The 17,760-nt window shown below is 39.5% G+C and overlaps 1 protein-coding gene across 8 annotated transcripts in view; it reads right to left on the bottom strand.

The window, feature by feature from the left end:
• Positions 1 to 17,760, bottom strand: part of ALS2 (alsin Rho guanine nucleotide exchange factor ALS2) — a 70,112-nt gene that overhangs the window by 37,238 nt on the left and 15,114 nt on the right. For all 8 annotated transcript variants that reach the window (XM_089519388.1, XM_089519393.1, XM_089519391.1 and 5 more), the window contains 10 exons: positions 16,226 to 16,394; positions 15,866 to 15,962; positions 14,123 to 14,200; positions 11,792 to 11,974; positions 8,821 to 8,992; positions 7,509 to 7,689; positions 6,504 to 6,569; positions 2,736 to 2,898; positions 1,221 to 1,352; positions 790 to 918 (listed from right to left, as the gene is read on the bottom strand). In XM_089519388.1, the coding sequence (XP_089375514.1) occupies positions 790 to 918; positions 1,221 to 1,352; positions 2,736 to 2,898; positions 6,504 to 6,569; positions 7,509 to 7,689; positions 8,821 to 8,992; positions 11,792 to 11,974; positions 14,123 to 14,200; positions 15,866 to 15,962; positions 16,226 to 16,394 (1,370 nt within the window). The remainder of the gene's footprint in view (positions 1 to 789; positions 919 to 1,220; positions 1,353 to 2,735; positions 2,899 to 6,503; positions 6,570 to 7,508; positions 7,690 to 8,820; positions 8,993 to 11,791; positions 11,975 to 14,122; positions 14,201 to 15,865; positions 15,963 to 16,225; positions 16,395 to 17,760) is intronic.

The following is a 17,760-nucleotide window of genomic DNA, read 5'->3' as shown; positions in this document are numbered from 1 at the left end:
AATGAATGTCAACTATTGGCTTTTTCAAGTCTCTCTATCAGAGAATGGTGAAGAAAACTTGAGGCAAAATTATACATGAGCAGTACTACGATTTTTGAGACTGTTGTAGGAAAGAGGTAAAGGTCGTTTAAAGACCCACAATTTGAAGTTCTGAATCTAAGTAGATCTGAATGGTAAAATACAAACACCAATGGAAGGGTGAAGAACAAAATGGATTCTGAATTGTGTTCTGAAAACCCAGGGGAAAGTATGTGTTTTGTTATGGATTGAATGAGAAAAAAACACAAGGCTTCAAAATTCACAGCCTCTGTATTTGATCCCAACAACTATTCTGTAGACACTCAATTTCTCCTTGTGTGTATTTTTATGCAGATGCTGTATACAGTGGACCCTTGTTATACGCTGGGGTTTGGTTCCAAGATCCCCTGTGTATAACAAAATCCATGTATGCTCAAGTCCCATTAAATATAATGACATAGCAAAATGGTGTCCTTTATAAAAAATGGAAAATCAAGGTTTGATATTTGAAATTTATACTTTTTAAAAAATATTTTCAAACTGTGTATGCTTGAATCCATGTATAAGAAATTCGTGTATAAGAAGGGCCGACTGTACTTTCTTAGGGTAATTAACCTGCAGACTGCTATGTAACTTTGAAAATATTATTCTTCCCCTACTGAAAACATTCAGTAACTACACAGTTACAGCTGCAGTTACGTTATCCTTGTTGCCTTATCCAGCCAAATACAATGGGAATGATTCTGTTCTAAATGCTCTGTGAGAGCAAACCTGAGCATGGACCAAGGCATCATTAAAGAGAATGAACCAGTTCACTGAGAATCTTCCCGCATGCTGCAGAGACAGTGCTCGATTGCTGCTTTCACAGATTAATCGCCGCTCAGGTTTCCTCAGGGAGTCCTACAATTCAAAAGAGAGTCATAAATGAGTTTGACAATGACTAGTAACATGCATGGAGCATTAAATTGAGAATAAGTCACATATAAAGTATAAATTTGTTTCACTCATAGTGGTGATATATAGGGTAAGACAAAAGCTGATTTATTGACTAAAAATATTACTGAAACTTATATGCTGCCATAATAAAAAGAGGGAAAGAAAGTACTACAACTTCACTGCACAGCTAATGGAAACTTGTAGCTCATCCCTTGCACTACCAGAGAATACAGTTAATTGCTAATGGGACAGCAATATCAACATACTGTCATTTTTCCAGGAAAGGTCTTCCAGAACCCCAGTGTATATTCTGCTTCTTTTCTTTTTCGGCTGAGATGGACAGCCAGGGCTTCATAACAAGAACTGGAATCCTGAAGACCCTGGTATTCTGGAGATGTCTGAAGAAAAGAAGCAAATAAAATAAGATGGCAGTGATGGATGTTGTCACAGATTTGCCCCACTATTTTATTACAATTTCAGTGTTAGGGAAATGGTTTCTACAGGATTAAGTGAGATTAATAAATAATAGATAAGATTGCTCTGTATGGTACAGGATATGTGTGCTATGTCAGAATGTGAGGTACTGATCAATAAAGCTCAAAGCAAAATTTTTAGCAGTACTTAACATTTTAAAAGTTCATATTTTTGTAGTACAGTGGGCCCTTAGTATCCACTGGTTTCAAGACCCCATGTGGATACCAAAATCCATGGATGCACAAATCCCATTATATACAATGGTGTAGCAGTAAAATGGTGCTCCTTAATAAACATGGTGAAAACAAGGTTTGTGTTTGGAAATTTTAAAAAAATCAAGCCATGGATAGTGGAATCCATGGATCCAGAGGGCTGACTGTACTCTTGAAAGAATTTGGAATCTTTCAAGTGATAGGTCCACTGACTTCACTGTGATTTCTAACCAAGAGGTTTCCCAGTTGTGGTCTAAAAAGATACACTCTATTTTCTAAAGAGACTTAAGCCCCTATCCCATTTGGTGATCACTTTATACAAGGATAATAATCTATAGTGCTACTTACCAAATAGTACCTACACATCAATGCTGAGATTTCTGACTTTGCCAATAGAGACCATAAGCTACAAGTACTAAATATTATATATTTTGAGTTAAGAACTTGCCACTTGTCTTAACATCTCTTATTTGTTTGTTTAGAACAGTGGTTCCCAACCTGTGGGTTGGGACCCCTTTGGGGGTCAAATGACCCTTTCATGGGGGTCGCCTAAAACCATTGAAAAACACCTATTTAATTACGGTTATGAAGTAGTAATGAAAATAATTTCATGGGTTTGGGTCACCACAACATGAGGAACTGTATTAAAGGGTCGTGGCATTAGGAAGGTTGGTAACCACCGGTTTAGAACCACTGATGGGATGAGCAAGCACTCCAAAACAAGTGCAAAGAGACTGGAACATTGTAATTTTACCAAGTGATCCCACCCAGTATGCAGAATCCAGATTAATTACGGTACTTTCCTAAGAATACAACTGAATTTAGTGTTAGTCCTTCCACAGCAAACCTTTGTAATGTCCAAAACCCAGGTTCAAATGATTTCCCCAGCATTTTAAAACCAGTTTTAGAGTGCACAGAGAGCACCAAGGAGGAAGGGAGACTTCTCATTTTGTAGTTGTGTTGACCAAAGCAATTCTGTTATAAGAACCACCTCACTGGATCCTGGCCCTTGTATTAAAAACATACTTTCTTTTTAACCATGGGATAAATCAAAGAAGTAAATAATTAATGAAACTTTCATATCCAACATCTTACCACTTCAAAACATGTAGCAAGCTTTAGCAAAACTCTAGCATAATTATGAAGTCGTCTGAATGGCAAGAAGAACAGAGCATTTAGTACTTCCACTAATGGGTAAGCTTCCTCATTTGTCTCTGACAGATCCTGAAGTAATGTCTGGTTTTTACTTAAGAAATCCCTATAAGTAAAAAAATCAATGTGCATTAAAATGTTGGTAACACTTTCAATACTAAAACACATAAAAACAAACCATTTTGTTGAATGATCAACTGAGATTATTTTTAAAGAAACAAGTCTAGACAGTGAATTCAATTTATTCATTTGTAAAATATGAATAGTTGTTATCATTTTATAAGTAGCAATGCTGGTAACAGATTCACTTAACAGTTCCTTTTTTGACATATTCCATTTTTCTCTCTGAATACATCAGAGAATTTCATGTATAGTTTCCTGTTGGTCTCTCATTTAAGCAGTTTGTAAGTTGGCATGGTCTTACTTAGCTTCACCAGTGGAACTGCCTTGCATTTTCAAACCATTCTTTGGGCTGGGATATAGATGCACATTTGCCCTTCTTTTGAATCAGCTTCCAAGGAAAAACAATATGGGTTGGATCCAGCCCACACTTATATGTTACTGAAATTGGCAGAACTTCATTTAGCCACAATTAACTTTTTTACCATGGGATTTAATAGCAACCAACTAGGTCCAGATACAAGCTTATGGATTTTGTGGTCTCTTATTAGAAGCAGCATAGCTCTATTGAAAATCAAATACAGAAATTATTATACATTAACCACATGCATTTAATTTGAACTGATGACTCTCAGCCAAATACATTAACTCTTCTGTGCTGCTGAAGAAAGATGATACTGTATATCTTTGCTTTCCATGGGAAGCCATGTTATTGTGTCTCTAAAAATGGAAGGAGCCTATTAAGCTTTCAGGGCAACTTTCAAGAAGAAATAAGTTCAAAGCAGTGGGAAGGGCATTCAAATAATATTACACAACTGTGAAGATAAAAGTTTACCACTTTTGTCTTCCTCTGTACTGCTGACTACATTTAAGCACTTCACTATCAACGTATTTATACAGCTCTAAAACAAGTTAAGGAGGTGGAAATTTGGAAAGAAATAAGCAAGGCAGAGGAGACAAAGCAAAGCTTTTTGAACAAAGGAACAGCTAGCGAACTAAACAGCAGGGCCACTCTGCATGATTAACGAGGTGCTGCCAGAGAAGCATCAAACGCAGAGACCTTGCCTGGTTCCAGAACTCCTCATTTCCTAACCACTCAGAAGAAAAAAGGTGCAGTTTTTATCAGAAAACCTCCTTTCCTCAGCCGCTACATAGACTAACCATCTGGATAGTTTGCATTTTTAAAGTGCTTTGAGATCAACACTTGGAAGTCACAATGCACATGCATCAAGGAGTATTTAAGACCAAGTCTCAGCTAATGTCTCAAAGGAAATACTGCAAAGTTGCCTGACAATGAGGAGTCCTGGTGAGTCTCTTCTTCCCTTTCATGATGAATTACTTAAAAGACTATACAGAAGAATAGTCACTGAAGACCGTCTGATATCATTAACTACCAACATTAGTATCTTGCTGAAAAGATCTCATTGCCTGAATAACTCATTCTAAACATATAACCATTGTCTGCAGAGACAGTCTTCCATCTTTTGATACTCATAATGTAACAAATGGCAAAAATACTTCAATGGTTTTCTGCAGGTAAGATAAGAATGGAACGACCTAATAAGATGGTGGCCACCATGTAAGGCCCTTATTACATATAATATCTAAGATTAATATCCAGATGTTGTCAGGGTGCATTAGACATCCAGAATTTAGGTCAAACCTGAGGTTACCAATTAAAGGTACATTCATTTGTTAATTCACAAACTTTAAGAGGGAAAAATGCTTCCTGAATGAATACTTCACCTTTAGCAAAGCTCTGATGGTTCATAATTATATTTTAAAGGGCTTTTTAATGAGCCCCAATGCCCTTTTAAGGATGAAAAAAACTCATTTGAGAAAGAGAAGGGACAAACTACATGGATGCACACCTCAGATATTATAAAATCATGCATAAATGGAAAAAATACACATGTAGACACTGATTTAAGCTGATGACTTTTAAAACTGGTTTCAACAGCTTAATAAATGTGCAGACTAGCAAATGCTGCTTCCAAGGAGCAGAGTGAGAGCAGCAAAGTCAGCCTCCAACTTTGTTTTGTGGATTTTTGCATAGGCAGGCTTAGCCTATCTTAACCTAAAGTTTAAAAAACAGAAGGAGATATGGTAACTAATAGGAAAGCTGAAGGCAGACAAACTGTGACAACTCTGGTCAGTTGCCAGAAAAAGCAAAAGTAAAGCGATCTTCCTTTCATTTCTGCAATACAGGCTCTAGATAACCTGCATGTTTCATGACACACAGTACAACGGGCCTGCATATTCTCGTTCCAAGTACTATCAGCAGCAATGCTGGTTGTAAATGTCAGTAGCACTAATGGAGGAATATAGTGTTTGATCAGTGCACACCATCCATCTTTATTACCAGCTTGGTCTTTGATTTTATCAGTAGTTACAGATGGGTTACGCAGGGAATTGGAGATGGCATTCATGGTGCATCTCTCTCACTTCTCTTCTGCAGCTTCATGTCTGCCCTGAATCACAAAATACATCTGACCCAGGTCAGCAGAGACTAAATGCAACAGCAAGACACATGAATGATGGAAGGAAGCACAATGTGAACTGAAATGGTAAGTGGGGCATACTGACTGTCTTGTGTACGTTGTGGCATACAGAGGGACCAAGCAGGCTGGCTAACTTTCTCTGATTGATCTCATATGCTTGTTGCAGTTGTATGGCAAGAAGATGGGGGCAGAGTATACTGCTGGATGTATGTACTGGTGAAGTTGGTGCTAGTTATTCTCTGAGATCACAAACAACAACTGGGAAACTAAACCAAGCAGTTTAGTTTATAAATAGCCCATTCTTAGCAATCTGCAAGTCCCTATGTGAAGATTTAAGCCAGTCTCCCAGATGCTGATGACCATTAATTCTCATCATAACTCTTTATTAGACAGGCTAGTTAAGATTGATGGGGTTTAAACAACAACTGGGGGGTGCCAGGTTACCCAGTTCTGATGTAAGCTGAGAAGAACTTAAAACTAATATTGTAACAGACTATTCCAAGACATGCACAGCTGTCTATTAGGAGTTGCCAATTTTTCAGTGTTATGAGCACAGGCCTCTGAGAAACACATACAGTGGCCCCTTCCTATACACAGGGGATCCATTCCAGACCCCTCCACATATGGGAAAAATCACATACACTTAAATCCTATTATTTTCTATGGTGGCGCATTCCCTGTGGTGCCCGCGCCATTTTGTCCATCGCGGCAAGCCTTATGCATAGGCTCAAGTCCACATAAGGCAAGCCTGTGTATGGCACGGGCACACTGTACTAGAGAAAAGCTTTACTTCAATTGTTCCCATAGAAGCCATGAAACTCACAACAGGCAGGAAGTATGAAAAAAGCATTCTGCAGCCTTCATTGCTACTTTGGCAAGTAAGGAAATTAGAGAGTACATCAGGTGAACGTAGGCAACAAGCGTAGAGCAAGGTCTAGGTTATTTTCTCTTTTAGGTGGCAATGTGCAGTATTAAAACATAATATAGCCATACAACTGGATCCATGTAATGATACTGGCACTCAGCATGGTTTACAGAAAATATTTCAACAACATATTAACAGGCTCAACATCAAGACAGATTAACTTACACTGCTGGTTTGGCAAGAAGGGCAAATCCTCCCATCACCAGAAAATTTGTCAAGGAAGTGCAATACCTAAATTAGAGAAGTTGGAAAATGAGACTACTTGGAATTTAAAATTTAGAATACCTCCACAGATATGGTCGATTGCAGAAAAGAGGAGCAAGTGCAAAAATCTCTTTAGGTCTAAATGAAAAGCATAAAGCTTAGTGCACACTGACCACACCCATACACTTTGAAATATAGTTGTTTGACACATTGCTCAAGTAACACTTTAACATCATAGCCCCTTTCTATGATTGTTATTACCATTCCCACCACTCCCACCCCAAATTTGTGGAAAGGTAACACAGAGAAGATTTGCAGTGATGGCTTCTCCCATGCAACCTGAGGCATCTCACACTACTGGAACTGTGGAAAAAGAAGCTGAGTTGCACAGGTTTTAATTTGACAAAGTTAATACAAAAAACTGTGCTGCCTCCTCACCCCATCATTGAAGTAATAGAATACTAATTAAGAATGCAATCCTCCAATCACTGCTTTTGTACAGTGCTATTTTCAGCATAGTTTGTGTAACTGTCACCTGTACAGTGCATTGAAATGAATAGGAATTTCACAGCATGAGTTCTTGTTGGACTGAATCTTTAAAAGATTAATGGCTGGCATACTGAATATTCCATTTAATCCACAGCAGCACATAAATTATATTTGAGCATTTTAAATGTCCAATTGTTTCATTTCACTCATAACACAGTCATAAATGTGGTCATGAGACACCACTATTGAAAATTTACATTAAGACGGATTCAAAAATATAATTCCACACCTACAGACTCAAGTGGTAGAGCCCAGAACACACTGCTTTATTTTTCTAAAGATGTGTTACAGTGCAAGTCAATAATCATGAAGAAAGTAATTTTTTTTCATATCTCAGTTTTTCCTTATAACCCATTCTGTTTTCTGCAAGGTACAATGACTCTCCAGAAAATAGAAATGAGAAAACTAGATACTTGCTCAGTGTAACTTTCCAAAAAAAGTCTTGAATGCTTCAGGATAGCCAAGTTCTTTGCCTCTTTTATTCCCTGAAGAAAGCTAGTCAAAGAGGCTCCGTGTTGACCAATCAAGTAGCACAACTTGCTAAATTTACTTGCCATTTCCTGCAAGAGTTGGACAGTTGAGGCAGCACCTAAATTATCTGCGAGGTAAAGAAAAAGCAAAAGACAGAACAGAGATATAGTGTACAAATATATCAAGGAGTAAAAATGTTACTGATTTCATAAGTCAGCAAGCATTAATCCAGGGGTGGACATCTGCAGCAGGTATAGGGAAAATTCTTCTACCTCTTGAACCCTCCTGGGGCCTCATGGGCTGCCAAATATGCCCTCCCAGAACTCTGAGAAGTAGCTGTAAGACCACTATTCCTAGTTTTGGACAACAGAAGTCTTAAAATATTAAACAATGCAGGGAATCATTTAAAACATGAAACATGCTGCTCCTGCCTCTCCCTGCTTTTTTGGCCTGAAATTAAGGTGGTCTGGAATTTGAAAGCAACAAAAACAGCCTGGAGCGACACAGAGCCCCAGGGTCACACTTTTCCAATCCATCCCCCACCCAACATTCTTCTTAAACAACAGTTTTATATAAGATTTCAACATCATTTAATGACTAATTTCTATTTTCCTAGCAAACAAAAAATACTACAAAAGAAAAATGTAGTCAATCAGGATAAAATTATCAATAGTTGGGGCACTTTACATTACATGCATGACAGAGAGTTTAGCTTGCACATTATATATCAGAATATAACTAGTCAGAGTGGATATGGGAAGGTGGTCTTGAAGAGCAGCAGGAGATCAGCATGTGTGAGATGCCTCAAGGAGAATTTGTAAGGGGAGTCTGGGTGGCCACGAGGAAGGCAGCAGGAGTCTGGCCTGAGGGTTGGGGGAAAGCAGCAGAGTGAGTAAGTGAAGTCAAAGATACTGCTTGCTATATAAAATATATACTGTAGTGTTGCCAGCTGAGCCCCAAAGCTCAGCAGGTAGAGGAGTTGTACCCTATTAAGTATTAAAGGAGTGGTGTTATGCCTAAGAACAGCAGGAGAGACAACACAGCAGAAGAATGAGCACAAAAGGTAGCTCAGCAAACACAGTACGTGGCTGGTAAGAGTGGGGGGAATCTCTGATTGGAAAGGGTTGGATACACAGCCAACAAAAGGCAGGATTGCTAATGGCACTCTCTTGTAAGAAAACAGAAATGAAAGGAAGTTGTCTTAAAAACTTTATATTAGGTTGGAGACAGAAAACTGTGCTGTGAAGCAATATCTTACCTAATCCCAGAAGGGGCCTGAGAACCTGAGATTTTATAGCACTCAGTTTGGAGTAAAACTGTCTTTCCATCGAAGCCAACTCATGCAGGCTAGCAATATATCCCATAATATTTTTGTCCGCTAAAGCCAGGCAGTTGCTTCCACCTGCTGCCATACTGCTAATATACCCTAGCTAAAGGAAAGACAAACTGTTTTTAAAATCACATGAACCAAAATATATGGTTATTGCGAATTTACACAGATAACAACCTCTTCTAGCTTACACATTTACAAGCTCAACAAACGCAAGATACAGCCATGCTTCATTATGGCTAGGTGAACTCGTGTCCATGTGTTTTGTAGCCTATCTTTAACCTTTGTATGCAAATTGTAAAGCCTGAAATAATTACATTAGTAATAGATTTATTTAATTATATACCACCTTTCTCACTAAATTGGGATTTAAGGTGGCTAATACTGTAATAAGTAGCCATGGTGGCACAATGGTTAAATGCTGGTGCTACAGCCACAAGTTGCAGTGAGTTCGATGCTGGGGGCTACAAGGCCTACTTAGCCTTCCATCCTTTTGTAGGTCAGTAAAATGAGTACCCAGCTTGTTGAGGGCAATTGGCTTACACATTGTAAACCGCTAAGGGGGTGCTGTTTCATTGATAAGCAGTATAGAAAAGTACTTGCTATTGCTATAAGTACAATATTCATATTTGCCTCATTGATGTGGTTTAGGAGTTAGAATCTTGGTCTGATAAAACTATGCCTGCACAGTCCTTTCTCATCCCTTCCCTTGGATTTGACATAGTTATGCTGACCTGGTAAATTACTATTTTCTTAAGTCTGTAACTTTGTTCTCTTTCTGTCCCAAACACTTGTGTGATGTCACTTCTCTAATTTCCCTTAAATCTCAATCCATCTTTACCCCAGTACTTTAGTTTCCATGTCTTATACAAGCCTGTAACTAAACCGAAGTCTACTCATGTAACTGAAATGGCCATCTATTCTTTTCTTGTGTGTTCTGCCTCCCTTTCTTTTGTTGTTACCTACAACAAATTTTAGATTGTGAGCAGCTTAGGGCAGGAGCCTATGCTCTTTACCACAGATCATTGTGTCAGATCATCATGGTCTGGTACCATATCTGAAATGACAAATCATGGTTTACAGCCAGCGGGCAAATAAGAAATAGAAATCATGGTTTGAATAAAATTTGTAAACCACTGTATTAATAGCTTGATAGGATGTCTGTAGTTGCAAATTATAGTTCAAACTGATGTGGTGTATCCAGAGGACGCTGTATCACAGAGATGGAAGTTAAGTTCTAAGCACTGAGATAATTTAATTTATGGTACACTTGTATTATATTTTGAAACGCAAATCATGGCTTGGGTTCTAAACTATAATCAGTGCAAGTCATGATGTGCTAACTTCTGTTCATCTTCCTTTATAATACAGGTTAATTTCTGCTATATGATCATTTTTTATCAGATCTTCTTTCTGTCCTTTGCATTCCATGCCTAAGTACTGTACACTTAATGTTTGTTGTCACAAGTAAATGGCATTTTCCTTATATATGTATCTAAAAGCATCCAATTAAATTTTCTTATCTACCCAAAGCACAGAGACCAGAATTGAATACCCAGTAAAATGCTGGGCATTTTACAAATGATCACTGATGGAACTCTTCATCAGAACTGCAAGAAATATACAGTATTTGACTTGGCCTTCATGTGCATAGCTTGGACAATGGTTAAGAAGAAACTTCCTTTAAACTTGGAAGAACAACAGACGTGACTGTAGCTACTATTTTTGAACATGGCAGGAAGACAAACACCCTAGATAAGCTCTGTGGCAAAAATAGTCTGAAGCAATTATTACTTTTGAAACTATGGATGAAATGAGGATGTTTGTTGGCAGAATATGAATAATTTGGTGACTGGTATGTAAGTGTTTATGAATCCTAAAAAACTCCAGCCTGATTCTATGAAATAAGCATTCTTCAAAACTATACCAGCAACCAGCAACTTTAGCTTCTTCACCCATTTGTTTAAGCTTAGTGAGATGTCCATAGCTTTGGCTCTAACCCCTTCCTACTTCCAGAATAAGGCCCACCCACACTTGAAAGTCAATATAATTATTGTTGTCACCAGTGCATATTTTTGACTCCTCACTAGCCAGAGTTTAACAGAAATAATACAACTGAATATTCACATATCATAGAAGATTTCACATGCCACACTGAGGGGCACCCTTCATGATCTACAGGAGACTATGGAAAAGTGATGCTGGAAGCCAAAAGCAGACCACAGATCTTGTTGTTAATAGACATTGTGTCTCACTACTCAGCAGGGAATTAATGGTTTAAAAATTTGACCAGTAACTGACAACTGATTCAAGCTGAACATGTATGAACTCAAGAAACACTGTTTGTTTGCTTGTTTCAAATAAGAAGTTATTTGTTTCCCAAGTCCTTTCCCAACTGGATTTTTCTGCATACAGCAGATGTCAGAAGCCTGCACCACCCACATTCTCCTCAAAAATGTGTATTTAGCTACATTTCTGGGTTCTTGAAACTCCAGGAAGACCTTGCAACAACATCTACATTAAGTTCACAACACTGCTATTGCTTTAGGATCCCAGATGAAAGAAACCATAAGAAATCCTAAGGTTCACTGCAACTGGGCTGTTTTTATTACAGTGAGGCCAAGAGCTTCATGAAGGCCTGCTGTATGATCTCCCTACTGCTTCTGATAAGTATATTTGGGAAGGATAGAGCAGGTAGAGCAGGGAAGACTACTGCTGGGGTGAGCCCAGTTTAAAACAGGTTTGAATTCATGTAGTGGGTGCTCTCAATGTGAAATGGTCTCTGGAGGAAAAGGGGAGAAAGTCCACACCTTTCAAAGCCCTCTTACTATGTGTCTTAGTGCTAAACCCACTGCGATACTAAGTTTTCGAAAGACACCAAGAAGATTACAATTCATACCTTACTACAGTTCAGCAACAGTATTGGACTCTTGAAGCAGCTTTCTTCAGATGAAAAGTCATCTTTTCCTTTTTCTTCTCGACCACTATAATACAATGAGGGTTGAAAATCTTCTCCATCTATCAGAAACAGTGAATAATCTGGACCTGCTGCTATATTCCAGATGTTGTTGTCACCACACACCTGAAAAACACACCGGTGTAGATATTATAATAAGGATAAAATGAAATAGTTTTCAACAATAAAGAGTGGGTTTATACAGGCTTTGTGTATGTGCTTTCAAGTCACCTGACGACTTATGGTGACCCATGAATTTCATAGGGTTTTCTTAGGCAAAGGATACTGTCATGCCTCCAGAGCATCTTTGATGTTCTTGAGACATATATTTAGTTAAGATTATATTAGATTTTGTATGTATTAGTTTAGAAGGGAAAATAGAGATCTATAGCTTTAAGAAAGACCAGGATTGTGGGAAATCCCAGGGTCTCTTACTGTCTCCCTCTAGCTAAGTTTCAGTGTGTAGTAAGATTTCAGCCAAGTCAGACCTGGAGAGAGTATTTTCCTTTGACAAAAAAGATAAGTCCACAAAGGAAAAAAGATAAGTCCACAGAAGAAGAAAGATAGTCCTCAGAAGAAGAAAGATAGAATCCACCAAAGAGAGAACAAGGTATTTAGGAAGGACTATTGAAAAAGAAGAGATCAGTTTCATGTTTTTTTGTGTTATATCCAGTAAAGCTTTTAAAAACTTAAGAAATTTGTGGACAAGTCTTTTGTTCTGGCTGTGTTCCCGAGAGCCAGAGGCCTTACTACACCCAAAGTCCATAGCATCGCTCTTGGGACAAAACAGATACTCAGATATGGTTTTGCCAGTTCCTTCCTCTGAAATACAATCTACAGCAGCTGGTACTTGTTGGCAGTCTCCCATCTAAGTACTATCCAGGGATGCACTCATCCCATTCCCCAGCCCCTCAATTCCCTGCAGATCTCCTGCCTACATTTTTCAAAACTGGAAATGACCAGATGGCTACCAGAGGTTTCAGGAAAAGTCTATTTTGGGTCCAAAAAAGTTCCAGAAGAAAAACAGTATTAAAATGGCAACACATGCCCCCGGAGACATCTGATTCTCCATTTGGGGTGCCAAGTGACCTAATGGAATGCACAATTCTAATTCCTGGCTTAAATCATATGGGGTTCAATGGGATTTAAGTAGCCGGTATGACTGCAACCTTCAGGTTTAGTTGCAGTTAGGCTTGAGTATATTCATTTGCCATAGGGAAGGAGATGCAGAAGGATATGGAATTATTTCCATAGTTGTTCAGTTCATTTCAGGCTCTCAGAAGCTCAGATCAATTGAAGGAATAATCCCCAGCCACACCTCAGTTCCAAGGATGTAAGAAAATCTGGGCTAACAGTCAAGCCTCTGAGCCCTAGGGATTGTTTAGCCATTCTCATTCTGAGGTACTCCAGCCTGTTTTTGTAGCTGGAGAACTTTGCTGCAGTGCTTAAAGCACCAGCTTCCTCTTCAGCTGAGATCCAGAGAAGGAGCATAAGTATCATTCCCTTATTACACTGGGTCATCTAGGCTCCCCAAACTGCAATGTACTGTATATACTCATGTATAAGTCTAGAAATTTAGGTCAAAAAACTGACCCAAAAAACTTGAGTCGACTTATTCATGGGTCAATGTAAGTACTGTACCTTAACTCTTATTTATAAGAAGGAACCATCCCCTGGTGAAAAGCAAGAGTATAATCTGTCCTGGAAGCACTGACTCCCTCTACTCTTTCATCCATCCATCTTTAAGACTGAGCACAAAGAGTCTGCTGGAATTTTGTAAATTCTTTGACATTGTTTTGCTTTGCTTCATCCTTTAGCTCCTTTGCTATATGCCCCTAAATCTTACCCTTGACTTATCCACGGGTCATATCAAAATCCATAATTTTGCCCCCAAAACTTATCCTCAACTTATACATGAGGTCGAGTTATAGTTGAGTATATACGGTAACTGCAGAGATGATCCCAATGCACTCCCCCATCCCTTTCCTCAGATTGGCACTTGGGAGGCAATGTAAGGACTGTTTCTGGTCTTACAGTATGATCTGGACGGGCAGTAAAAGGTTAGAAACAAGATTCTATACCTTGGGGCTACAAATGTGTGGCTGGCCATCATAGATAAAAATTTGTTGACCACTGCCAGTAGCCATGATACAGAGAAGAAAGACCATCATTTAACATCTACAGAGCTGTGAACCTCAGTTTCAGCATTCATAAACAGTGATTATGCCAGAGGGAAATTATGTCAAAAATAGAACCAAATCATTACAAAAGTACCTTTGCAAGACGAGGAACTGTGGTTGGTGAACTTAAGTGACCAAGCTGTCCAAAGGTATTACTGCCCCATGAATATACCTGCATAGAAACATCAGTGAAATATGGGTATTAGTCCATTTATCCTTTAAGAGAGGAGTAGTAAACTTTTGACATCTCAAGCTTAGCTCAGAAGCCCATTCATATATAGTCTAAAGTTGTGTCCAGCAGCTTTTCTCCACCACTGCAACAAATGTTTTAAATCAAACTACTGGCAGGGTTGAATTCTGGGGACCTTTTACTTAAAAAAAAAAAAAGAAAGAAAGAAAGAACTGGTCCAGTTCAAATTCCCTTTTTCTCTGTGAGCTGAAAGGTCTCTCTTGTTCTCTCATATATCAGGAAGAGGAAAATAAATGTTTGTTTTTTGTTTAAAATAAACTAGAAATAACTGTGGCTGATGAGAAACCCCTCCTTACTCCCCAATACATGGTACCTTCCCCCTCTTTCTTCCCACTCCTCCATTCTTATCAGAATGATGACTCCTCATTATTCAATCAATATCAATGAACAGCAACAGGAAGTAGGAATAAAGAGATAAAGGAAGAAGGGTGGCAGAAATGCCAGTAAATAGCTCAGCACTGGCTAAGCATAGAACTTTGGAACTTCAAATCTCAGAAGCCCCTGCCAGCATGGCCGATGGTATTATGGGAGAGTCTAAAGAGATCACCACCCTATGCTGAAGGGAATGCAAAAGAAGATGGGGTGGTGTTGGGGACAATAATATAATGCAGAAGCAGGAAATACATGAGGAGTCATCATTCAGATAAGAATGGAAGAGTGATGGGAAAAAAATCATTATGAGAATGAGGAAACCCCTCTTTCTCCCGAGCACTCCTACATTCTCATCAGAATGATGAATCCTCATGCATCTCCTGCTTCTGCCTTATACTATTGTTTTCCTCCCTGCCCCCATCTTCTTCTTCATTCTCATCTTCTCCTGCACAGGGGTGGTGAGCCATAGACTTTGGACTAACATAATACCATTGGCCATGCTGGCAGGGGCCTCTAAAATTTGAAGCCCAAAGATTCTTTGCTTAGCTAGTGCCAAGCTATTTACTATCATTTCTGGCACTCTTCTTCCTTTATCTCTTCTTCCTGTTGCTGTTCATTCATATGTAGAAAAAGAATTACACCAGTTCTGATGACTGTGGGGACTGACAGCTGGAACCCTACAGGAGAGGATGAGTCAAAATGAAGATCTTGGGATCTGGAATTGCCCACAATCCACCAAATAGTTATCCCTGTTGCTGTTGTTGTGTGCCTTCAAGTTGTTTTTGATGTATGGCAATGCTAAAGCAAACCTTTCACTGGGTTTTCTGGGGCTAAGAGTGTGTGACCTACCCAAGTTCACAGTAGGTTTCCATGGCCGAATGGGGAACTGTATGCTGATACAGAGTCATAGTCCAACACTCCAACCACTACACCACACTGACTCTATTATCCCTATTTTAGGATAAGCAATCATCATTCTTCTACTATATTATTTTAAAAGTCTTCAGGGAGGTGTATGTTATTTAAATCTAAGATCAGACCTGGACATAGAAAATATACACACTTGTGGAAAAATATATAAATTATTTTGCCAAAGGCACAATTTTGTTTTGACAAAGTAAAATGTGAAACCAAATTTAGAATCTGAACTAGCCAACAATGTAAGCAAATAAAAACAAATTCTAGAATTAAAACAGCTACATGTTATCTTCATACCTGTGACTTGGCAGTGAGGGCCAAGGAATGATGGCCACCGGCAGACAACTGTATTACTTCCTTACCATCAAGACTTTTTACACATAATGGTTGCAGCCTGTAAACTCACAAAATGAAATCAAGGTCAACATAAACAAGAGTCAGTGCACAACGTTTCACAGGAATATAGGTAGATTTAAGCCATATGAAATATCATTAGCAATATAGATGAAAAGGCTGTCAGTCTTGATCACAAGCTTGTTTTGTCAGAGATGGGTTTCACAGAATGAAGAATTAAAGATACAGAAAAACCCTATAAATGACCACCACCCTCTAACAGTGCACAGTAGTGTAGAAGACATTTCTTCTGTGGATTCTCACCTTGGCAAGACATCGCCATGTCCTAGCTGTCCTTCTTTTCCTTTTCCCCAACTCCACACTTCAGTTCGCAGAGATGGGAGAAGTGCATCAGCTTCACCACTATAGGTTGGTGTGAGGGCCACAGTTCTCATTTTGGCTCTTCCTACCTTTCTCAAGAGCCTTGGAGAAACTAAGATGGAAAACAGAAATACATTCTTAAGAGCTCAGTTCCCATTGTGGACAAAACAAAGAGCAAAAATGAAAACCGCTGTAAGAGCATCAGTTATTGTTGTCAAAATGTCATCTGAGCAATTTGTAACAAACACAGATTGATTGTTTTATTTTATTAGTACTAAGGAAAAATCAGTGCCAAGTTTCCCACTCCTTGCCGAAGGAAAGTAGAATCTACCACTCCTTGCCAAAGGAAAGTAGAATCTGTGCTAAATGGCAAGAATCAGTCTTTGAACTATTTAGTAGACCTTCTCCAATTCCTGCACAACACTACTGCAAGACAGAATTCCCCAGCTACATTCTTCAGACTAAAAGAAAACATTAAGAAACAAAGCAAATATAAGAACCTTTTAAAATTTGCAAGAACACTGACCTTCACATGATTATAAAATAAAGGCGGGGTACAGATCGCCCATTTGGGGGCGGCCTGCACCCGCCCCTTTCCCCGACGGATCAGGGCCTGAGCAGCCACAGCGCCAGCCCCGGAGGACCCAATCCACCGCTTCTCCAGGCCTTGGGGAAGTGGCAAAACGCCGCTTCTCCATGGCCTGGAAAGGGGTGTCCTTGGGGCTTCATGCCCCAAGGACACCCCGACAGCGGCAGGGAAAAAGAGAAGCTCGGCCCGTTTCTCTTCTGAATCACTGGCACTGCTGTGTAAAGTCTGCGCCAGTGATACCCGCAGCGAAAGGAGCTCTGTTTTGGAGCTCCTTCCAGCACCGCTGAAAGGGCACCATAAGCGCCCTGCAGCAGTGCATGCACGTCACGCCTGCGTCGTGCCGTTTGGCTGCAGCGTGGCCGTGATGTCATAATGGCAGCGCCCATGCAGACAGGGCACCTCCATTTTGACACCGCGGTTATGTGCTAGGGTTGCGGGGCGTCTGTAAAGGACACCCCGAGGCAACCCTAGCACATATCCAGGCCGGCGCAAAGCGCCAGTCTGAATACCACCAGAGAATGTTACTTTTGGTTTTCCTCCCTTCCACTTTCCCTTCCTGCACAAGAGAAATTTCTGAGTTAAAAGTGGATCTGACTTGGCAATTCATAATTCAGGGCACTGCATGTGAGTAAGTATTTTAATACACTTTGCAAATTAAAACTGCCACATAATTAAGTAATAGAATGAAAACTATGAGAAGACAGATTTCTGGTTGGCTGTCCTTAGACTGCATAAGTGTCAAGAAAAGCAAGCCCACAAATGAGGGAAACTCTTCTGCTGAGAAGACATCACTCTAGTGAGATCAATTCTGCCTGTATGAGGGTGGGGGAACCTGTGGCATTCCAGATGGAGCAGGACTACAACACATCTATTTCCGGACCACTGAAAA

The sequence above is a fragment of the Sceloporus occidentalis genome, unplaced genomic scaffold (assembly GCF_023333645.1).
Source record: "Sceloporus occidentalis isolate IW3139 unplaced genomic scaffold, rSceOcc1.0.p SCAF_4, whole genome shotgun sequence".
Lineage (NCBI taxonomy): Eukaryota > Metazoa > Chordata > Lepidosauria > Squamata > Phrynosomatidae > Sceloporus > Sceloporus occidentalis.
Note: the sequence above shows the minus strand (reverse complement) of the source record. Positions and strands in the feature narration are given on the sequence as shown.